We start from the raw sequence: 24,381 nt of genomic DNA, 5'->3' as shown, positions 1-24,381 counted from the left end.
ACAGCTCAGATGCACAGTCCCCGAGGGACCTGTGACTAGTTTTTCAGGAAAGACAAGGAAGATGGTGTCCTAATGAAGACTAGGACACTAGCGGAGCACCGGGTCTTCTGTAACGGGAGCCTGCTGCCACACTCAAGGCCCCGGCCACAGGAAAATCACGCTACCAAAATCTCAAAAGTGGAATTGCAAAGAGTGCTCTGTAAGAGGCTTCTGAAACATTCTCACAGAATCTTCAGGTTGGTTTCCTGAGACACTGTTTTCCACTTTGGCTCCAGCCCTCAGCAAAAGAACAGAACCACTTCTGTTCTTTTTTCCTTATGAGAGGAAGAATTAATTTCTGCTTCTCTTCCTTCCATGATACAAAGTATGAAACACAAAGGACCCCTTCTCTCTTTCACTGTACTCCAACGAGGCTGAAAACACTGTTGTGACAGGCCAGTTTCACATGATAAAATACCTGGGGAGCAAGTGGTCGCCATAATCCTTAGGGCTGGAGGTGGCCTATTAAGGAAAAGACAAAAATCCTCCCTCCTGGCATACAGAGCCCTGTTCCTCCCCGAAACAGCAAGACACTCAGCCAGAGCCAAGAGGCGAAGTCCTTGTTTATTGTTGCAGCAATTCTTATACAGACGTTAGCGTTCAGTTAAATAAGGAGATAGCACATTAAGTACATCACAACCCCAAACTAGACAACTGCAGTCACGGCACAAAGAAGGGGAGGGTGGGCCAGGACCGGTAACCAGACTGTCAGAGGAAATACATTCAGTGGGTGTGCAGTGTCACATTCCAGGCTCACGTGTAGATATATTTTATTTATATATATTTATATTTATATATAGAGATCATTGAGTTTCGTGTATACAAAGAACGATATTGTTACAAATACAATACTATACTTCTCCCGCTGTTTTACAGTAAGCGCTAATGCACCCCGTCACAGGACAGGAGTGCGGGTTCATACCCCGGGTGCTGTGCTAAGTATGTACAAGAGAGCTCATTCCCACACGGTCATCACACACTGCCTTGGATGGAGGGGAAATAAAATCAGAGTTGTGTGCTTAGGTGGACCCTAACCAGGGAAGAGGCAGACAGAGGTGAAACTCAAACCAACAGGTAGCCTTGTGGAGGTGAGAGTTAAAACATCAGGAAGAGGCGGCCCTTGGTTGTAAACATTGGCGACGGCTACACCAGTGGGCGGAGAGACCCGGACAGGGCTCCGTGGGTGGGTTCTCATCAGTGTACGACAGGGAGGGTAGGTGTGGACAGGGCTGCAGGGGGGAGGGGAGCAGTGGGGGAGGTAGTAGGTTACTCTGGACTCCCTGAAGGCCAATGTTGATGGGCGAAGTTCAGAAAGCAAACCCCTGTGCAGGGAGGTGGCAGCCTGCCACGTGCTCTACCCCCGGGAGCCTGCCGTGGTGAGGGAGGGAGGGCTTGCTCAGGAAGTGGGCTCCCCCCATTGGTCTGTGGGGCTTTCTTCCTCTCGTGAACTCAAGGCTGATGGTGGCTCCCTGAAGTGCTCCTGCTGGAGAAGGCAGAGGCTGGGTGGGTTGTGGTGCAACCTTACTGGAGTAGGACGGGGTGAGGAAAATCTGGGAGCCTGTCCCCAAAGCCGAGTCACCAGCACATCCCAGCTGAGTGGGCGGAGGGGCTTTGTGCCCTGCAGTTTGGGGAAGGCGGCTCTGTATGTAGTTGGCCCCATTATTGGGGGGTGAAGAGATATTTACATATGTAAGTGTATATGAGGGTGTCAGACAAGACCCCAGGTTTAACCGCTGAGCCTGACGCTAGCAGAGGAAGAACGCTCTTCAGCCAGGGGGCCTGGACCAGGCTCCAAGAGCTTTCCTTCTGGGAGGGAGGAACCAGTTTGATTAACACAAAAACTAATCTTTACAATCACGCTAAACTGTTAGTTCTCCAGGAGAGCTCACAGAAAAGCTTGGCTTTTCAGCCCTTCTTAAAGTTTCCAGATTTCTTGCACAACATGAATGGAAAGTACTTTCTCTTTCCTCTTTCCCTGGGGTGAAGACACTTCATTGTGATTACCTGGGGATTATATTGGGAGTGAGAGCCTGTCTCTGACCAGCCCAGGTCAGCCTCTGCTGTCCTGCTTCTGCCTTCCTGTCCAGGTGCTTGGGCATGTGCCCACAGTTGCCACCCTGGATCAGACAAACGTAAGCCTCCCATGTGACTTTCCAAGGTTTCCAATGCCTGACATTGGTACATGCCAGCAGTAGTGTCTTTTTGTCCTACCCATCATCTCTTTGGCAGAGGAGACATGGGTCACACTCTTCAGTGTGTGAGTATACTAGATACCCAACGGATTAGCTACTTCAGGAGATGTGAAGAAAATCCAGGACATGGTTCCTGGTTTTCACATTTGCTAGAGTTTGACCTTGGGCCTGGTCATGCAGAAGTGTTCTGTTAGACACCCTTAAAAATAAGTCCAGATAGCCTGGCTCCTGTGGTCCCAACTCTGCAGCAGCAGCAGCAGCAGCAGCAGCAGCAGCAGCAGCAGCAGCAGCAGCAGCAGGCCCATTCCTTCTCAGGCAGCTGTCTGGACAGCTGGTGGCCTCTCATCACCAGAACTTCCTGTGCTAAAGTCAAGCTGAGGGTTCTACTGCAGAACCCTGTAAGCACTAGGCTTTCCTGATTCTCCTCAGTGACTCCTGATGTCAGAGACCCCAGGGGGGCTGACTGTCTCCCTCCCTGGCTGGAGCCTCTTGTTCCTTACCTTGTTCTATTCACATCTCTCCTTCTCACAGATTCTTCTCTTCCCTCCATAAATCCATCCTCCCCGACACTGCTCACTGAACTCCCATTTCCACAGACACAACATATATATCCCAGATGCAGAGAACAGGGGCTATATTCAGAGTACAAAATATATTAGTTTTCTTCCCCTGACTCTACTGAGGTCATCAAAGAAACAAAACAAAAACAAAAACTAGCCATAGCCCACATGGAAACAAACTGCTCTTTGGACCAAGAATAAGTGAAACTGGCTCAGAATAATATTATTGAAAAACATGTACTAGACTGAGATATGATCCAGAATGTGAGGCGTCTGTTGGAGACATCATGCCTTGCACACCAGCTACACACTCCCAGACCTACAAGATAGTAGAGGATGTTTCTGGAGCAAATTTGGGGATTCCTAGGCCCAACATGAAGTGTTAAATCTGTCTGACTGTGGCTTATCTATTCTAGCCTTTGAAATATCACATCCTCACTAGTGGCTGTGAAAGGCTCAGGCTGGCTTAGCTTTGGGACATGGCCCACATCACAGTTTGTCCCTCGAGGACATCCAGTGTGTATGTGGGGTGGGGGAGTCTTAGAGGCCACTGAGCCTGTTGAGAAAGGGAAGGCCAAACCTCAGCCAGGTAGGCTGGCCTGTTTCTCTATGTCAACCTTCTACTAGGGGAAGGAATCTTCCAGAGAGGTGCTGGGGGTTACCCACAGGCTCTGTGTGCTAGATTTCAGCCTGCCTTAATGCAGATAGAGAGCAAATGAGACACTGTGCAGGGTGTGGGTGTGTGTTATGTACACGTAAGCGCCTGTGCAAGTGCACAGGAGGATCGTATCTGCCTGTGGTTTTCCTCCGGTTGGTAACTTGGGACAATCTGGGAAGCCTCAGAGGCCCTGTGACTTGCCAGGATCTCTACAGTGTTACAGTAGCCTTGTCCGGGATGTCACTTCCTCTTTTCTCTGCAGTTGGGCCCGTATTAGCACATCCATTGAAACTCAAATAAACTATGGAAGAAATTTAAAACTGGCTCAGAAATTCTGGGCAGAAATAATGTATGGGGCCCCCCAACTCCATAGCAAGCAGCAAATGTCCTTAAAGATATGGCTCTAAGGATGTTCAACACCATCTCCTGTCACCACCATCTTCTCAACAAGTGATCGAGGAGGGCAGAGAGAACAGCAATTAAGTTTTAGGCACTGCTCAGTCAGCTCCTATGCTACCTCTGGGAACTCCTTCAGGGAAGTGTGTGCCTCTTGGGAGGAATGATGTCTCCTTGGGCAGTGACAACCACCTTAGGATCCCCCAAAGACCCTCCCCAATGATCCCAGGTAGATATTAGCTGTTTTCCACCCTCAAGGGGGCACACACAAAACTTCCCTGGTATTAAGGAAGGAACAGAAAAAAAGCAAACTGGAGAGAGACAGCGAGCAAAGAGGTCCTTGCTGATTCTTCTCTTCCTGTGTAAGACCAGATGCTGGGCACGAGAGGGGAATGTCTCAGTGGACACACGATGCAGCGCGAAACACAACCACGGTGAGGAGGGTCCTCCATGCATGCCACCACAGAAGCGTGGCTCAGATGTAGACGGGCTGCTCCTGGGCTGTCAGCAGTCTGTACATGGCTGCTGGCATCGTCTTCATGTGGATCTGAGGCGAGGACGGAAAGCCATGTTATCTGGGTGGGGCCTCGGAAATAATGCTTCCGACTGCATAGTTTCCAAGACGGCTCACCCCTCGACCCTGCGGCCTGGCCTAGGGAGACTGACACCCACAGGCTTTCTAGAAAGTCGGGGTGATTGTAAATGATGAGAAAATCTGGGTAAGGCTTAGTTTTCCAGTTAAAGGCTTCCATTTTCATAGCCCTTTGAAGAATAAAGAAGGGTCCATGGGAAGAAGGGCTCTGGTAATATGGGCATGCTAGCCCATCTAAAGCTGGTCTGCTGCAAAAGCAAAAACAACAGCCCCAAAGATGATGTGTGGACTTGATATGAACCCATACTGGTGCTGGGGGTTGCTGTTTGATGGCTCCTGAATCTAATTTGTGTCTTCTAAGAACATCTGGTGAGGTTAACTGGGAAAAAGGGGGAATTTGGAGAGCCACAGATAGCAGAAACACAATGTGTGTTGAAGAAAAGGTGTATGTGTGGGGGAGTGAGCTTACCTCAGCCAGGTCTGAGGCAGATGGCCTGCTTACTGAGGAGAATCTCAGGAGGGGAAAGGAAATTCTAAAAGGTTCTCAGCAAGGCTAGCATGGTGCCAGGGGCACACACCTTAACCCTGCTCAGGCCCAGGCCTCATTCCTACCTCCCCGACAGCATTGGAGAGGATGTGGACGATCTTCTCATGTGGTGTAGCCACGACGCTCTGGCCATTGATTTCAATGATCCGATGTCCCACGCGGACCCCTCCTCTCTCAGCTATTCCCCCTCTCATGAGGCTGCAGATCTACCAGGAGCAAACACCAGGTTACACTTGGTGGGCAGTGCCATACCTCAGAACCACATAGGGTGGAAGACTGCCTTTTCCCGGGAACCCTAGTGCCCCAGCATGACCACCTCTGAGAGCTGACTTGGTGAGGCTTTGCCCATGTCAATCTCTCAGATGGTTCTTATGAGCAATGGGTTCTGTGGCCCGGTATGGAGCTCTGTGGTCAAATGTTTAACTAGAAACCACAAATCCTGGGTCTGATCCCTAGTATGATATACAGCGCCAGCAAAAGTAGATTCTGTAGGCCTGCTTGGCTGCCTTCTGCATGAGCTTTGCACAGGGTATATGGCAGGTGTCTGGAGCTCTGACCACTTCCCCTCCTTGCTGGACCTGTCAACCAGCGGCCACTGTTTCCGTGAGCCTTCCTTAGTCATGGGCAGGCATACTCTTGGAACTGTTTGATACCAGAAGCCTGTATTTGAGGATTACTCTTGTGTGAGCCAAAGAGGCACTAGAAAGCTACTGTTCCATGGTGTGGCTTGAGGAGAGTAACACTCATTGTTGGTCTTGACTTGGTGGTCCCTGTCCCAACTCACTTCTTACAGGAATGGAATCGATGGTACAGCCAGCCACTTCGTAGGGTTAGGCTGCAGCCACTGGTCAATGAACCCTCCCAGGGCTGCAGCGTGGGGTGATCCCACCTTCCACAGCGAGCCAGTGTGTGTGTGTGACCTTACTGAAGACGGCTTTACATTCCAGGCTGTGCACCTCTATTCAGAAGCTGATGCAGACAAGCCCTGCAGCAAGGCAGCTTAGTGGGTCTAGAGTAAGTGGGTCTTTCCTGCTTTAAGGGACTCTTGGGTCAATGCGTTCCTTAGCTGCTTTCCACATTGGAGATAAGACCAAGCAAGGGTCTAGGCTAGGGCTGTGGCTCATTGGTAGAGTGCTCGCCTGGCATAAGCCATCTCCAAACAAACAAAATCTCAAGAAGCTGGTCAAATTAAAACTGTAAACCCCAAGCCAGGTGCAGTGGCACATAGGTGTAATCCCAGCCCTGAGGGAGGCTGACGCAGGAGGATTTCTGTGAGTTCAAGGCCAGCCAGGTCTACAAAATGAGTCCAGGACAGCCAGAGCTGCACGGAGAAACTGTGTCTTAAAAAACCAACCAACCAACCGACAAAAAACAACAAACAAATCCTAACCAAACCAAACCAAACTGAAAACCCTAAACCTCTTTACTGAATGAAAAGATGAAGGAAATGGACCAACTTGGGAAAAAAAATTCACTATACCCCCATTTTCATTTGTCAGTATTTTACAAGACAGTGCGCTGTGAGTTGTACTTACAATTCCGTTCTGCACGCTGAAACCCAGCTGGTAGCGAAGGTCCGGCCTCCTTATTAGCACTGTGGTCACTGGCGGGCACCTCACAATGTTCAGCTTTACTCGGGACTGGTTCTTTAAGCCCTTAAACATGGACAAAACAGAGCGGAGATGGTGACCACCTAGTCAGAAAGAGTGGGAATGTAAACTTGTACAACCACTCTGGAAACCAATCTGGCGCTTTCTCAGACAACTAGGAATAGCGCTTCCTCAAGATTCAGCCATACCAATCCTAGGCATATATCCAAAAGATGCTCAAGTATACAACAAGGACATTTGCTCAACCATGTCTGTAGCAGCCTTATTTGTAATAGCCAGAAGCTGGAAACAACCCAGCTGTCCCTCAGTTGAGGAATGGATACAGTAATTGTGATACATCTACACAATGGAATATTACTCAGCAATTAAAAAACAAGGAAATCATGAAATTTGCAGGCAAATGGTGGGATCTAGAAAAGATCATCCTGAGTGAGGTATCCCAGAAGCATAAAGACACACACGGTATATACTCACTTATAAGTGGGTATTAGACATATAATATAGGATAATCACACTAAAATCTGTACACCTAGGGAATCTAATAAAAAAAGGAGGACCCTGTGTAAGATGCTCAATCTTCATTCAGAAAGGCTAATAGGATGGACATCAATAGAGGGAGAAAACAGGGAATAGGACAGGAGCCTACCACAGAGGGCCTCTGAAAGACTCTACCTAGCAGGATATCAAAACATGCTGAGACTCATAGCCAAACTTTTTGCAGAGTGTAGGGAATCTTATGAAAGAAGGGGGAAACAGACCTGGAGGGAACAGGAGCTCCATCAGGAGAGCCACAGAAACAAAAAATCTGGGCACAGGGGTCTTTTCTGAGACTGATACTCCAAACAAGGGCCATGCATGGAGATAATCTAGAACCCCCGCACCGATGTGGCCCAGAGCAGTTCAGTGTCTAAGAGGGTTCCCCAGTAATAGGAACAGGGACTGCCTCTGCCATCAACTCAGGGCTGGCTCTTTGATCACCTCCCCCTGAGCGGGGGGGCAGCCTTACCAATCCACAGAGGAAGACAAAGAAGCCAGTCCTGATGAGACCTGATAGACTAGGGTCAGATGGAAGGGGAGGAGGACCTGGGGAGGGGCATAGGAGAAGACAAGGGAGGAAGGGTAGGATTCGGAGGGGATAGGAGAGGAGGCTACAGCTGGGATACAAAGTGAATAAACTGTAATTAATAAAAATAAAATAAAAATTAAAAAAGTAGATGTTGCCCAACACAGAGGCAGCACCCACGCATGTAGTCTCTAAAGTCCTCAATGCCACCTGCAGGCTATATGTTCCTGAGCTGGGGTTGTCCCCATGACGCCTCCCTGAAACCCATTCAGTCTGTGTGAGATGGGTGTCCTGTGGATGGCATCTTTATTTTGGAAAATGGACTGTGTCAAGGGACCTGACAAAAGTACAACTGTAAAAAAAAAAAAAAAATCAGATGTGTTTGGAAGATGAGGGGTGTACGGTGCTGGTAGAGAGCCACGTGCAACATGAGCCTTTTCCTCTCAGGACAAACTCTAGCAATGAGTGACTCCTAAAAAAGGGCGTACATGTCATAGAAACCTCTCTTTCACACAGCTGGGTCTCTCTGCCCTCTTCTTCCTCATCCTATGTCTGGTGAGAACTTCCTGCTCATGGGAATTACCACTATAGCCGGAAGCTCCGGTGGATTTTTGTCTGCTTGGGAGGTGATAGATTCTGAAGAAATGAAACATGAAGACTGTAGATGGGCTCATCCTTGGTTGCCTGCTCTTCCTCCAGCTCAGAATGGGCTGCAGAAGAAAAGCTGGCCTTTCACTATCAACCGTGTAAAAGTATCTTTTATTTGCCTCTTTTTTAGTGTTGTCTCTGATGCTTATTGCTTAGTCCTAGTCCCGGAAGCTTCTAACCTAGGCCTAGAATGTTTTCAGCCTCTGAGATGTACTACTTAATAGGCTCACCCTTATTTGTTCTTACTGAGCTCCGGGCTGGCTGGTTCAACTTGGCTGGCTGTTCTGACTCAAACTCCTCTCCCAGCTAACTTATTCAATCTGGCTTCTGTCTTGTCCCCTGAACTGCTCTGCTTGGCCTCAAACTAACTCAAGTGATCTTTTCTAATCTTTCTTCTCCTTTTCACTCTCTGGCTCATTCTGTCTTCACCTGTGTTCCCTCTCTGCAACTTGTCTATTACTGTCCTGGTAAACTGCTTCTTCTCTCTCTGCATTGCCTCTTAAGTAACTTCTTTTTCCTCTCTTGTCATGACAGTTGGGCCTAGACTATTCTGTCAAATGTTTCTCTGATTCATCACCTTTTTTTCTGACACTCAATTAGACATCACTTTCAAACATGGGTACTTCCTTCTACAAACTAACTTTACCTTCATTGTTTGGGATTAAAGGCCACCACACCTGGATCTAAGCTTTTCTTTATCTGAACCTTGCTCTATACCAAGCTGGCTTCAACTCAGAACTGCTTGCCTCCGTCTCATGGATAAAAGGCATGTTTGCATTCCAGCCAAATCACACAGAAAGTCTTTGGATGTGATCTCTTGCCAGAACAGCTATGTTCTGAATTAAAAATTCCTCTACAGTTTTCAGAGCCTGTTTGGAACGCTCTACATCAGCCACATAATCCTTCCCTCAGGCAGGCCCACCCATCACCTCATCAGCTGAGAAGTGGGGACCAGGCAGAAGAGGCCAGCCCAGAAATAAGCATGTTCCCTCCAGCGCGGCTGGCTCTGAGGGAGGCCTGTTCTGCCTCAGTTGCCTTTTGCTTACCAAAGCAGATACTCTGACAAGCGCATGCTCAAAGCTCTCTGAGTCTCTCCACGCATGTGCTCTCTAGCAGATGCTTTGTATCTCAGTTCAAGACAACTGTACAAAGAAAATTATTTTTGTATCCTGGAGCAGAAAGACTACACTGGTGTGTCTGAAGGCCCTGCTGCTATAGCTGAGGCCAAAAGATCAGAGCACTGAAGAAATCCCTGCCTAAGTGGACTCCTATCTGCCAAGACCAGCTGATTAAGAAATGGCTCAAGGTCACTTGGACTTTCCTCCAAGCAGTCAAGGCTGAAGTGTCTTGAGGTGGGTGGGCATGCTCTCAGAGATTTGTGGGAAAGCTAGCTTTTATTCAGATCCATGATATCCCCTAGAGATATCACCTCATGTGACTTGATGCTCAAATTCACACTGGCATCACCCAGCAGTTTGAAACAATGCAGCGGAATGAATTGCGTGCCCTTTTCCTGCATAAGATGCCAGTGACAGATTTGGCCTTGTGTTGACAAGTCTCAACATTATGTCAACAAGGGAGAAATAAGGTCTGGTTTTCTGCTCCCAACAGTGGGACCAGTCAGGTACGGAGGACGGAAAGTGCTTGTGTCCCTAAACCAGAGTTCCTGTCATGTTTTTGCTTCCATAAGCAAGAGGCTCCTAGGCACTTACCCTCTCCATTGTTTTCTCCATGGTGACACTCTGCCAGGTCCAGTTTCTATATATGTCTTTCTAAATGCCTCAACCTACGACACTGAAACTCAGCCATCAGGTTTTAAAACACAGACTCACTCCCCAACATCAAAACAGGTATTGCGAAGCATGGAGTCTGGACCTTTGTCACATGCTTATATTTTTTTCTTGAGCACCTCCTCTTTTTTGTTCACTTAAAAGTTGCTTACATACAAAGAAATGGGTTAGACACTTGATACTGGAGGGAATAAGATTCTTTAGGTCTCCTGGAACTGAGGGGACATGAGGCTAAGAGAGTATATAGAGATGTTCTCTAATACAGAGAGTATCAGAACCAAGACAGGGGCCTAAGCAGCTTGAGTCCCACTGCATCCACGTACTGCACTCCCCCGCAGCTCACACACAAGACCAGGACTTTGCGGAAAATGAGCTGAGAGTGACAGGATCTGATGGAAGGGATTGTGGGCCTTCACACAAAGCCACCTGTTTAAATGCTTACACCTGTTGACAGCCCAGGATTATGTAGGTGTGTTTAGGTACATAATACTATACCATAAGACTATACCATGAGAATGAAACCATTTTCCCAGTATTACCTAAAATTTTCAAATTGCTCTGGTGAACTGATTTAAGATACCTGATGGGTTCCTCAGCAAGATAATTTTAAGAATGGAGAAAATATGCTCCAACATAAGGCTCTGAAATAACTAGGGCATTATATGCTCTGCTATCCCTAATCAGTGTTTCAAGTTGGGTCCCATTAACTTAGATTTCTTACCTGCCATTTTGTTGGAGGTGCCAATTAAATAAATGGTCATTTCGTCCCCATGACAACAGTGAATGATGTAGCAAATTAAGAAACAAAAGTGAGAAGGGAAGAAACAAGAGTGGTATCTATAGCAACAAGAGCAGAACCACGATACTCTAGAGAAGGAAAGGGAAGCTGGGCAGTAGGTTAAAAAAGAACAGACATCTACAGAGCAGGACTTGGAGACAATGGCATGAGCAGGGACAGATGCTTCACTTACCAGTGACTACACTTTAGAAAGAAATTACAACTGGAAAGGTAAGGGGCAGGCAAAAGAGAATTTAGAAGGTTTCTGTAACCAGAAACATTCTACTCCCTGTAATCTGGTGTTGGGGGGGGCAATGAACATTGCTAAGTGGTGATGAGAGCGGTAAGATAAGAGATAAGAGTGGTAAGACAGAATATGGCCTCTGTCTTAGATGCCTGTTCCTCAAAGTGCAGGCCAGAAGGCTCCTGAGAGCTTGCTGAAAAAGCAGAGCCCTACTGAAGACTTATAAGAACAAAACCGGTATCTTAACATGATCCCTGGGTGCCGCATGTGAGTGTGAGAAGCAGTGACCGATCAAGATGTAAGATGCTAGATGCTGGATAGAACAACTACAAATCCCATGAGGATCTACTGAAGTAAACAGCACTACAGTAAAGTTTTGAAGCCTAGACATTCCCCTGCAGTAGCTGAGGGGTTAGGGGTTGGACAGTGTGAGCATCTGTCTGGGTCCAGGCACACAGTGCAGTGATGTCTAGAGAACTATAGAAATGGCACTAAATCTACTGAGGGTGTTCCGGCAGGTTGTGGCAAATGTTCTCCAGCCAACACAAGACACTATCTTGTGGCTATCTGATTTTTCAGCTAAACAAAGCTGAGGCTCCCAAGACTCTGAGAGTACATGGCAGTTTCTAACGAGGCCTGCCCGCTGTGCACATCTCTGCGGAGAGGAGGCCACAGAGGCAGCGGCTTTCTCGGGCCCTCGTCAGCAGTTGTCTCTTTCATCATCACATGGCTTTTTCATCCATGGAGATTTTTCATCCATGGAGAGTCCATGGAGATTTCATTTACAGACATCAAAGTTCAGCTCTTCAAACAACCTTTCCTTCTCAGGAAGTTCCAGGGCCACTCTGTTTGCATTTGAGCAAGCTTTGTTTTCATCTCAAGTTGGTGACCTGTGGACAGAGCTAGATTCCCAAGCAGCAGTCAAGGTGGTCAGGTTGACCTCATGGATACCATGGCCCTTCATCTAGTCTGTGTCATTTAGAGGGTCCATTGAACAGCCAGCTGAGGGCCCTGCACCTTTGGGGTTTCAGGTAAGGGGAGGCTTATAGGAACATAGGGCTGAGAGTTATCAGAAATTCCTGCTTCTGAAACTTAGATCCATCCCCATCTTCATTCAATTTGTCTCTGTGTCTGTTTCTCTGTCTCTGTCTTGTCTCTCTCTCCAGTCAGCTTAGGTTGCCACAATAAAATACTATACACTGGGTAGCCTATAGTCAACGAAAGTTGCTTCTACTTGTTATGCTGGCCAGAAGTCTGAGATTAGGGTGCTGGCAGATGATGAAGGGCCTTCCCTGGGCTGCAGACTGGCAGCTTTTCATTGCTTTCACACGGAGGAGAGAAGCTCATAGGGTCCCTTGCATAAAGGCATTGATCCAATTCATGAAAGCATCACCATTAGGACCTAATCACCTCCCAATATCCCCTGGGTTTAGGGCCTCACCATGTATTTCAAAGAAACATAGTCAGTCTAAAATACCCCTCCCCTTCTCCTGAATTCTTTCCAGACACAGTTCAACTCCCCACAAAATCACCCTTAGCCAACTTCACTCACTGGTTTCTCCCTCTCATATCTGAATTCTGCACTCCACAAACAGATCCTTAGGACTGGTACTATCAACATCTGGCTGTGTGGGGGCTGTCCTATGCGTCCCAGGATGTGCCTGAAGGACCTTCTCCACAGTGCGATAGCCAAGGCGCTCTCCAGGCTCCTGGGGCGATTACCTCTGGCTAAGGATGTACACTTGGATAGGCACGTTCCCTGGACAGTGCTGTCTTGGGTGCAAATCGTTCACTGGCTGAGTGATCTGTTTCCACCAAGGGCCAGCTGTGTGATCACCATTCTATGCCTCGGTTTCCTACTTGTATAAAAGATGGCAACAGTACCCGCTGCAGAGAAGTTCATGAACAACCAGAAGCCATGAATGAGTTCAGTGAGCTAATCTACAATCATCCTCTGGTCAGTGCTGGGTACACAGCCCTTGACTTCTTAAATGTGGGGCCAGTCACCTTTTCTTGCTAGGCCCAGATCCTGGATGAGGATTTACTCACTGTCTGGGCCACACAACCCTTTGCGGTTCTCACACACATACACACACACACACAATTTGTTCACAGGAGAGAAGGGAGAAAGCAGGCCAATGGGCTATGATACTGTCTTTCAGTAGAGGTCACCATGACAACACCAGATCTAACCTTGCAGGTCAGGCTAAGTTCTTCACCTTAATTCAAAGCCAGTTCACTGTCCATCAGTTCAGGCAGACACTTCTAAACACCACTGCCCTTCCTGATACAAACGTAGGCTTTAACTCTTTCAAAGTCAACTTATACACTGTCCTGTAAATGTTTCCTCCCCCAAATATTTGCAGCCTTTCACCTCTATGCTGCTACACACCCTTTCTGCAATAGAATTGTCTTCCACATGTATGGCTTCTCCATGGTTCGGCTCAGCACCTAACAAAGGTCCAATTAAACAGATCTGAAAGAATCCTGGCATTAAGCAGATTCTAGGAACTCATCATTACTGTCCAGACATGTGCTGCACAGCGAGGCTTAGTCAACCACAGCAGCCCTGTGAGACAACAGTGGAACTGACAGATTCCTAGTACCTGGAGACACTCCTCATGTCTGTGGTGACATCTGTGTGGACTCACTGCACTGCCAACTTTTATGCATAAAAACATAGCATGTGTGCGTGTTATATATTTACAAAACAATAAAGGCTATGTTACTAGCATATATTAAATATTTATTCCATAATTATTTTAGGGTATACTCCTACTTGTTAATACACAACATTAACCATAAGATAGTATGCTGTCTTTTGCTGGCACCCTCATGGGTCCTATAATTACTGTCTTTCTTGATTTTATCAAGAGGCCATATCCAGTGACTGATCTAAGTTTATGTAAGCAGTCTGTGATGTATAGAAAGTGACAAAATTGCCTAATGACACATCTCTTAGAGCTTTTTCTCCACACATGGTTATATAGTAAGCAACGAGTGTACCCTGGCAACGGAAGCAGAGCCACATCACCCTGCCTTGTATGCTCACCTGCACCCTCATCCCAACTCCTCAGATGAGGATGACTGGCTTTTTGCTGGTTTCCTTTGGCACAAGATGGCTACTGTCCAGACACATTCACCCCCCCCCACCTCCAGTTCTCTTTGAAACCCCTGGGACCAAGGAAAGCTGGGCATCCAAGCCTGCTGATGTCCTGGGTATGGGTTAGTGCCATAGTGGCTCTAGAAGCAGCAAGGATCAGTGTTCTCTACAGGCTACATGCACAGATGCCTCGCTGCTAACAAGAAAATCCAGTTCCCCGCCCCTCAAGGAATCATATTCATTTTCTCATTAAGTAACTCTTTTCTTTAGTGATGGCATCAGCGAGGGTGAGCAAAAATGTGTGGGCTAGAGCAAGTTTTCTCCCTATGGTATTCAGGCAGTGGCTCAAGAGTAGGGACAGGTTGGCCAGCACCAGTGTTCTCTAAAGAGGGTGGGAAGTCATCTCATGCATGTATACCTGGCTGGCTATAAACAATGATCTGGGGTACAGAGCTGAGCGAAACCCTGTTGGGGCCTGCTTACGTGGGAGAAAGTGATTTAACTGATGAATTATGCTAGGATGGGCATTGGGTTAGATGTAGCTGTTACTCAAGCCACATATACTACCTGTGATCCTGACTTAGAAACTTAAAATAGTAAGCTGAGTGTTGCCTGCCCTGAGAGCAAGTCCATGCCGCTTGTATCTGGGTCTTCCTCAGTGCCTGAGCTTAAAAATGTTCACAGATTTTGAGGACCCGATGGCAGTCTCTTCAGGTATGTTACTAAGAAGGTTTTCTCGTGCCTAGGTACCTTAATAATGCTCTGGCAGGTGGAGAGAGGCAGGCCCACCAGGCTGGTGCCATTAATGGACATGATCTGGTCCCCGATGTTCAGCTTCCCGGACTTCTCCGCGGGGCCGCCGTGCATCATGTTGGCAATGATCACAGTTGGTAGAATGGATCCCCAGCCAGACTCCACGATCACAACTCCCAGGATTTCTCCCTTCTGTTTCTCTATGAAAACCTGAAGGGAGAAAAATACGCAGAAGACTCAAATCAGCAGCCATTTGGGATAGATATCAGGGCGGGTCCCCTGCCTATAACAGGGTGTGTGGGGTGGTGACTCGAGACACTTCTTTGAGGATGCCAGTCCAGGTGAATTTCCATCTTTTCCACATCCCATGGCATCTGGACTCTGTAAGAAACTGCTTCACACAAACCCATCTAGACCCCGGAATTGACCCTCATTTCATATAACCAACCTGGCCTCATGCATAAATACAAGGGACACACGCAAATACAACAGGCTTTCCTGTTTTCTTTTCAAACCTCAGTTGTCTTTTGAAGTTAGAGCTGTGGTGGTCTTAATCCACAGGTGGCTTTTGGATTCTATGCACAGGTTTTCCCACTCTCTTTAGTGTGTAAGATTTTGAGTGGAAAATAAATTCACGAAATATGTCTCTTTGAGGAGGAAGGTGAGGGAGGACGGTGATGTTGACCAAAAGGCTGTGATGCACACAGGAAAAAAACAGATGCTGGGCATACACAATATGTGGCCTCTGACAGCTGACACAGAAGCAAGAGTTAGAGGTGTGCGGAGATGCCACAAACATCCACCGGAGTCTGCGTACATATGTGCTGGGGCCTGACGAAGCTACCTTCACAGATGCTGCCCACTCCTCCCAGGAGATGGAGCAGCAGTGGGCTCCTTCCCTGAAGCATTTCCCATAGCCAAGAGGGAGAGCACATCCCTGTTATGCTCTGGGCTCTTACCCAGCGCTTAAATTCCTGTGTTGCAGTTCTAATTCCCAGAGCCTCCTCCAGTGCCTCGACATGAGCCAAGGTTTTTACAGAGGCAACAGAGCAAACCAAGGACATTAGGGTGTACTCTCATAAGAGATTTGGACCAATTTATTTCTAATATCAGAGATCAGACCTCTACTCTTGCCTGATGCGTCTAAAACAAAAAGGGGGAACTGTAGAGAGCTGCGGAATGCTATGCCTTAAAGATGGAGCTGGTTTCCGCCTCCCACCTTCCCGATGGTGAGTGCTCTCTGTCACGAACAACTCCACATTTGGCTAAGGCCGAGGATCTGGCTTGCTTCCATGTATGTGGACCTATCTGCATTGCCCCCGTGGCACGCCTGGGTTGGCTACCCAGAGGCTATTTAAGCTGTGGGCTGGCTTTCCCCGGGGTCCGAGGATTGTTCAATGTTCCTGAATAAACTGCATTGAAAAAAAAAAAAAAAAAAAGAGATTTGGACGTATGGAAGATGACATGAGGCCACGAGAAGAGGCCCTCTGTGAGGCAAGGAGAGAGGTGTCAACAGAGCTTTTCTTCCCAGCCCTGAGGACTCAAACTTACCAACACCTTGACCTTGAATGTCCTGCCTGCTGTTGGAGCCGCCTAGCCTGTGGTATCTATTATGGCAGCCCTAGGAAATGGGTATATCCCTGCCCATCCTGGGCCAATATGAGACAGAGGGTACAGCTACCTCTGGGAGTCCTGCCCTGTGGTTCGGAAGGAAGGTAATGTCCAGTAAGAGCACACGCTCTTCCTCAGTACCTCCCATAACTCCTTATTTGCTGAGTGTAGGCTTTCACTGAACCTCCCTAAGAGTCCTCTTCTAGGCTGCGGTCCAAGGAACCTGACTAGAGACACCAAATGGCTCCAAGGCTCACTTTCTTATTCAGTTCTTTTTACCTGGAGAACAGAGTCTGAACCTTTTGGTTAGAGTTTCAAACTGACACATTATATCTCCTGTCTCTTCCTGTGTTCACTTCCTGCTCCAACTGACTCACCCCCTCCCTGATGTCCCAGCATCCTAACCTTCAGGTATTCCTACTGTTAACTGTTCCTTGCTCTTTCAATTCTCGGCTGCCCTGAATGTTCCAATGGCTCAGAACTCCAGACTGGCTTGGTTGGCCCTATCTCCCTCCAGACACTCCTGCAGAGCTCAGCCTGAAACAGAAGAGGGTGAAGCAAACTGTTGTATGATCACGTGTTTTCTGTTTTGCCAAGTGTAGCTGTCTTCCACCAGTGCGTGAGCCAGTGTGTCACTGATCAGTTTCAGTGCCCTTACCTGGCTTGTGGGCTTCGTAAGGACAGAGATCAGGTCCTGTATTCAGACCTACAGGATTCCCTCAAAAGTCTACTTGACTCACAAGGGCATTTTGTACTTGTTTTTGATAGTACTTAATGAGAGAGTCCTCTGGGGGTGGGGGCAGAGATGGGCACGAGAGCCACAAAATGTCCTGTCAATACCAGTCTGCAGCCTCTGCTTCCACACACAGCAGGCTGTTCCACCTCCAGGACCTGCCCAGCTGCCTCAGCCTGGGAGCAAGTTCCACGAAGTACTTACATCTTTGCAGTTTTCCGACTTGGAGAAGTGGATCAGGTCGTCGTTGTACATGTCCTGGGTGTTGAGGAGGTCACTGTACTCCTTCTGGCTGAGGTCTTCCGGGTTAATCCCGTTGGCCCTGAGGAATTCCTGGTACGCGACACTGAATGCCTGTCCTATGGACTGTGCGATCAGCTGGGCCTACAGTAGCAGCATAGGGAGAGACGGTGAGTGGGGAACTCCTGGCACACTTACCCCTGGATGATCCCTTGTGGCATCTGAGGGTTCTAAATGGCAGCCCAGTCAGCCATTCTACACCAGGTTTACCAGTACTTATTAGGAACTATTCGAAAAAAAAAATCAATGTTTCTTATTATGACTGTGCCCATAAAGGAGTCACTGGCACTCAGTAGACAGGAATCAGAGGTGCAGGACATTCTGTTATACAAAGGACAGTCATACGCAATGACAAGCCAGTCTACACCCTGTACAATTTTTGGATAGCCCGCCATACATTCATATTATATGTAACACCTGTTTCTAATCACTGTATCCATGACTGGGTTCCAGTTTATATTTAAATATAGAGATTCATTGGGTGGCCCTGGCTATGCTGCACATTACAAGAATAATACCATACAAAATAAAAGTCCTTCGAGATTTTATAAGTAGGTTTCATCTCTTTCAAAATCATCCATATCATTCATGAGCGTTGCATCTGAGTTGTGAAGGATCACATCCCTGTCAATCTCTGCATTCGCCATGGTGCATGGAGATTCTGCTTGTGTTTGTTAGACATGGGTTCTTGCTTAGCCCTCAATTAAAAAATTCAAGTAGAAATTATCTGCAGCATTGTGTCAAATACAATACTGTCCTTACAGCCAAACCTAAGTAAGCAGGTGTAAACATTTGGCTACTTCATGGTGCTTTCTGGAATGGCTGTGCCCCAGCATTTATATATTGTACCATGATTTAATATTAACCTGTTTTTCTTATTTATGACTATTTTCTTTATTATATTTATGGCTATTTTTTTTTGTAAAAAAAAAAAAAAAAGAAAAAAGAATTGGAGAGATGGCTCAGTGGTTAAGAAGTCTGGATCTAGTGGGTGATGCTCCTGTCACTGGGCTGGAAAAAACAGGGATAGTAACTTAACTGTGACGGCATGACAGTTCTGCACAGCTCTGAACTTTTCCTCTGCAGACACCCTGGTGCCATGACGACTTGCTCAGACTGGCAGTCTGGGTCTTCTTCTTCCAAAGCCTGCTGGCAGCATGGCTGCTCTTCCTCCCCAAGCAAACTCAGCACTCCCCTGCCTCGGGGCCTTTGCACTTGCTAGTCCCTATTCTCATTTCAGATCTTTGTTCAAATGTCTCCTCCTTGAAAAAAAATAGACTATGCTGATCACCCTACTTGAACTAGTCCTGTCCCTTGCGCACTGACCCTGTTTTATAGTTCAGTAAACCACTTTCCATGTCTCATGTATTAAGTTGGTTTATTTCTTTATTTCCTATCCACTTCCATCTGCAGTTCTACAACAAAGCTTGACACTCAGTAGGTGCTCAATAAATATATTTAATGTATGATGAACCAGACTGATTCAGGTCCTGAGAAACTGGCCACCTAGTGGCTATCCAAGTCACCCAGAGGGAGGTTGGGGAAGCCAGCCTTACGTCCTCAGACTCAAAGACATGGCAGATCATCTTGTACTGTCTTTTTCCGTCCTGGGATGGGTGAGAGGCCTCCACATTCTCCTGGGAGTTGGAGCGGGGCATTCGCCTGCGGGCCATCAGCACGACGATGTTCCCAATGTCCGCGATGTAGGAGATGGTCCTCAGGGGGTGGTCCATCATAGGCTCCTAGACGTGAAGGGCAGAGCAGGGGAGTCTGGCGCCAGGACCATAGAACATAGGAGGTGGTTATCTTTTTCCCTCACTTCAGCTGAGTGTGGGACCCACCCCTAAGGCTCGAGGCATTTTTCCTTGGTTAATGAAGAATAAGTGATATATGCAGGAGAAATACAAACATTTTACACTGTGTACAATCTGTGGTGGAGCTGAAAAAAAATCTAAATGCCACTGTGTGTATATGCTTGCATGCGTGCGTGTGTGTGTGTGTGTGTGTGTGTGTGTGTGTGCGTGGTGTGCAATTTTAAGTAGAATTCCTTAAGGCTAATGACTCCTTTCATGAGAACTCATATGAGAGACAACAAACATATTCTGAGTTTTCCTTTGTGCTTTAAGAAATTCTTCACAGTTTTACCCTGCATCAGCCTTTGTGAACAAAGTCTTTTGAGCTTGACAGAAGCCAAGCATGTGGAATGGATGAAGTCCTGACTGAATGTTTATCATCGACATAAATACAGACACATCAAAGGATCCCAATGTCTGACCCATGGGGATGGCAAAGCTTTTCCCCTGGTCCATGTGGAGATGTTGACAAAATGTGTGCAGAAAACAGACCCTAGCTTTGTCCTCCCCAGTCTTACTACCTAAGACTGTTCCCCTAAAGATACTTCCTACTGAGATTAGCTAAACCTGCCTCCTTGTTCAGAAGTATAAAATAAACACGCTGAGTTTTTAGGCTACTGCTGGTACATCTCAGAGCACATGATTCACCAGATCCCAGCTATTATGTGTATCTGCTCCTTCTTCATTCCCTCATTGCCTCAGCCAGGTTTCCAGGACCCAGTATGCAAGATGCAGCACCCCAATACCTGGAGATAGCCACTTTACAGGCAGAAAGTCTATGAAAATTTCCCTGACCTCCACCCCCAAGAAAGGTGGGAACAAGCTGGTACCTGTGTATCTGCATTCAATACTTTAATCCTCTGGGTAGAAATGAAGAGGTCCACCTCAGTCATTGGCTGAGATTCACCTTCAGGAGCCTAAAAAGAAAGCGCACCAAAGAGAAGTCTCGTTACATTATTTTAACCCAGGGGCATGGGAGAAGGTTAGCTCACACACTGGGTTACCAAGACAGTTACCAGAATGGCAACACAGGGTTAAACTGCCAAAGCTGTTACAGAGAGGATGGACACATGGGCAGGGGTTAGCTCTATGTTACAGGGGATGGCAGAGTCCCCTCTGCCGCTCCCCCTAAAGCAGCAGTCACTGCAGCAGATTAACTCTGGACATGATGGTAAGAGACCCTTTCTGCAAGGGTTTTGGAGACTGAAGGGTAAGAGCAGCTAACTCATGGTGAGGACCTTGGACTAGTCACTCAGTTTACCCTGCCAGAGCTGATGGAGGACAACATCTGTAGTGGGTGCAAATGAAGCTACTGGATACAGTTCTGGTAAGAGGGTCTTCATGTTTACACATTACAAGAGCAACACAGAAGCAGCTGCCTGCTCCTGCAGCCACCCCATTACAAAGAGCCCCCAGTGTCTTACATCCTCACAGTAACTTACAAACACCCCCAAAGTGCAGCCTGGCTCATTTAGGGCTTAACCCTGCACATGTGTGGTTATTAGTGGGTTTTCTTTTTTGCATCCAGCAATCTGAGAAGTTGTCAAATTGAATGTAACTGTAATTGAGTAGTCCCAGGTCCCTGCTACATCATTGCTCCTGAATGGCTGCAGCTTCCACACTAGAGGATTCATTTAGCATCTCCAATCTGCTCCCTGTCGTTCCTCTGAAGTGAAATGACCAAATGAGCAACAGAAAATGGCCACTTGAGGCAACTAAGTTTGGAGAAAGGCTGGCTTATGGAGCGATTCAAAACGAAACTGGAACAAAAACTTGCTGGATGCAGAAAACAAAAACACGAAATCATAAAAAGGCAAAACGTAAAAGAAAAGGACAGGCGTAACACCAAGTGATGAAGTTGTACTGCACCTTCTTCCTGCTTTTGGCTAATTTCTGGGCCGTCTGCTTAGCATGGAACAAACAGAGACAGGAGAATAGTTAGAAAAGAATCTGCAGACTCAGTCAAAAGGGGAACGGACATGCTAACACTGCTTAGCGTTATAAAGTGCTCGCAGGAGGAAGATGGGCTCAAACACCCAACTGTAAGGGGAATATTCCTAGTATGATGAGAGTGTTGGGGCAGGGCATGAAAGAGTTTCTTAGGCTTCATTGTAATTTGTCTTTTTAAAGAATCCACTTTCGGTTCTGCTTCCCTCCCCCCTCATGCCTCATTTGTTACTTCACTTATTTCAGTTTTCATTTTCATTTCTGTGTACTTTCTTTGGGAGTAACTTGATGAACTTTCCCTCAGCTGCTTCTGATAAAATGCTACAACTGTCCAGACTTTTTTTTTTCTTCTTCTACCAAAGCTTTGGATTACTCTCTAAGCCCTGCTTTAGCCGAATTGTAATTTTATGTACTTCAGTTTCTTTTCTGCCACATGACAATACTCCAGCTGTGATTTCTTTGAACCCTGAACTTAGAGTTGTGTTATTAATTTAAAACTATTTGGAGGTTTTTAGCTATCCTTTTGGTATTGATTTTAGAATCAATTTTACTGTGGCTTGAGAACATACTATGTGTGATCTGAGTCTTTTTGAAAGTTGCCGAGTCTTGGGTGTTATCCAGCACAAGGCTGGACTTGGGTGAACATATCATGTGGACCACACAGAAAGTGTTGTCAGTTAAGATGATTTTTCAGTTCTCATGTGGGTTTGTGTGCAAGCCCTGCTTGTTCCACCATTTTATCGACAAAGGTGTGTTATAACCATCAGCTGTTACCACAGACTTGTCTTTGTACCGCTTTGGTTCTATTGATCTTTGCCTTTTCTGTTTGAAGCCATGTTATAGAGTACATATATGTTTAGGGTAGTATGCCTTCATATTGAATCAATTCTATAATTCACCCTCCTCTTTATATATAGCAATAATTTCCTCTTAAATTTTATAAGATTAATATCGTTTGTACCTAACTGATGTATTTTTCTTTTTACTAATAATTTTTAAAAAGCATAGTTAATAGAAGCCAAGCTGGCTTCTAAATCCAGATCTCAGCTCTGCTACCTACTATTTGTGTGATTTTAGGCAAGCCACTTGATATTTCTATTTTCTCTATGTAACATATGGATTAAAATAGTATCTACCTCACAGGGGCTATTTTAAAAGATAAAATGAATACATGAAACAAACCTTTGAGGAGGGAACTGAGCATTATGTCTTTGTCTGCTATATGGAATTATAACTTACATGTGTAGGATGCACTTCCTCTATTGTACATATTACATATTTTATATAAATGTGAGTCAAACTGTGGATGATGTTATGACAGGTGTGGAGTGGGTAGAGCTGTATCATTGTGATAGATGGGAAAGGCTGGGCTAGTGTGATGGGTGTGGGTTGGGGAAGGCTGCACAGCTCTGAAGTGTGGGGCTCTGAGCTGTTGTGAAAGCTATGATATTAGTGGCTAAGGCTGTGCTGTCGTGATGGGGAAGGTGGTAAGGCTGTGTGCTGTTGTGATGTGTAAGGGTATTCATTCAATTCCTTGGTACTTACCTGTTGGAAAAACTTTGCTCTCAGCAATGCACCTCTATTTCACTAGTGATTAAAATGTGTAGCCTGCATTATCCCATTGTGGAAATTGGGTGAGTCAGCCATCCAGACACCGTATAGCTAATTACTGGGTATACCCAGGAATGAGGGCGACCCTACTCCCACACAGCTTCCTACCATTCTTCCCATGGTGATGAGTTCACTGTTATCAATCTGCTCTGCAAGACTCTGAAGTTAATAAAACACACAAAGGTGTTTTTACTAGGAGCTGTACAAGTCAGTGGGTATATTTGTGCTTCTGTGAACACCCCAAGCAGATACAGTTATGTATCAGATGCCCGTGGAGTGAGAGACTTTCTCTGGATGTTCTGGCCTGAGTCAGTTTCCATCAGCCTAGTAACTTCTCCCCTAGGATCTAAAATGCTTCTTTCCTCTGCCTCTCTTGAAATGGCCCAGGAATTCCTATTCCTGCTGATATTAAACATCCAACAAGAGTCTTCAACTCTAGGGACTTGTGTTCCAGCTTTCACCATCAACAAAGTACCCAAATTCCATTTTTCTCCCCTGGAACTACAGAGACGAGGATGGCAAGATGAGTTGCCTGACAGGTGTTCTGACGGGGTTTGCACAAAGTTGAAAATACTCATGCAGTACTGAAGTAGAGCAGCACTGAAGTCTCTTGGATTTCTAAGTATTCTGCAGCAGAGTACAACGTTTAGATCTAACACTGACAAGATGAGGGAGTCAGAGCCTGAGTCAGAGATCGGAAGAGGCTGCTAAACACCTCACAAGTGTAATGGAAATTTTGTTTTTCTAAAAAACTCATATATAAATATGCTTCTTTTAAAATCCCAAGTGTGGGATTTTAGTTTGGGCTTTAGTTTGTCCACAGCTGTTCATTGCCTCGTGCACATGGTGGTTTTTGCCAGCTGATAACGGCCTGCCTTGTGCAGCATGAGGTGGGGGCATGGTCTAGGACTCTGAAGGGTATACATACAGAGCCCAGGAAGAGAAAGTGTGCAAGTCTGGAGACAGACACAGCGGCTTGGAGGAGACTGCTGGCTGCATTTGCTGTTGACAGACATTGGTATAGCACCAAATGAACCCATTGACCCTAAACAGCCAGGAGAAGTAAAGAGGTCTGTGCACCCTCTCCCCATTAACCTTCTCTCTCTTACCTATGACTAAAGGGTTAGTGGAAGGGAGGTAGAGGCTTAAATATCCAAAAATAAAATAGAGTTTGAAAACGAGTGCAACACACAAGGACAAGGATGGTAGTACCTTGGGAAGAGCTGTGTCCCCTCATCTCACCTCAGACTCAGTATGAACTGGCATTCACTGTTCACAGCTCCTCCAGGTTGGTCACGCTGTGGGGAGGGCCTCGGCTGGCCTATCTGTTCTTTATCCAGCTAGCATCTACTG

General features: G+C 46.6%; 1 protein-coding gene across 10 annotated transcripts in view; it reads right to left on the bottom strand.

The window, feature by feature from the left end:
• Positions 1-584: 584 nt before the first annotated feature.
• The window catches only part of Apba1 (amyloid beta precursor protein binding family A member 1), a 201,249-nt gene continuing 177,452 nt past the window's right edge, over positions 585-24,381 (bottom strand). For 8 of the 10 annotated variants that reach the window (XM_060387656.1, XM_060387639.1, XM_060387647.1 and 5 more), the window contains 8 exons: positions 21,340-21,375; positions 20,301-20,387; positions 19,174-19,359; positions 17,522-17,701; positions 14,971-15,183; positions 6,520-6,639; positions 5,050-5,190; positions 585-4,392 (listed from right to left, as the gene is read on the bottom strand). In XM_060387656.1, the coding sequence (XP_060243639.1) occupies positions 4,321-4,392; positions 5,050-5,190; positions 6,520-6,639; positions 14,971-15,183; positions 17,522-17,701; positions 19,174-19,359; positions 20,301-20,387; positions 21,340-21,375 (1,035 nt within the window). In that variant the 3' untranslated portion in view covers positions 585-4,320. The remainder of the gene's footprint in view (positions 4,393-5,049; positions 5,191-6,519; positions 6,640-14,970; positions 15,184-17,521; positions 17,702-19,173; positions 19,360-20,300; positions 20,388-21,339; positions 21,376-24,381) is intronic. The other 2 variants (XM_021648962.2, XM_060387665.1) reach the window with 2 other exon arrangements.

This window comes from Meriones unguiculatus, chromosome 1 (assembly GCF_030254825.1).
Source record: "Meriones unguiculatus strain TT.TT164.6M chromosome 1, Bangor_MerUng_6.1, whole genome shotgun sequence".
NCBI lineage: Eukaryota > Metazoa > Chordata > Mammalia > Rodentia > Muridae > Meriones > Meriones unguiculatus.
This window is presented reverse-complemented; position numbering and strand designations above follow the sequence as displayed.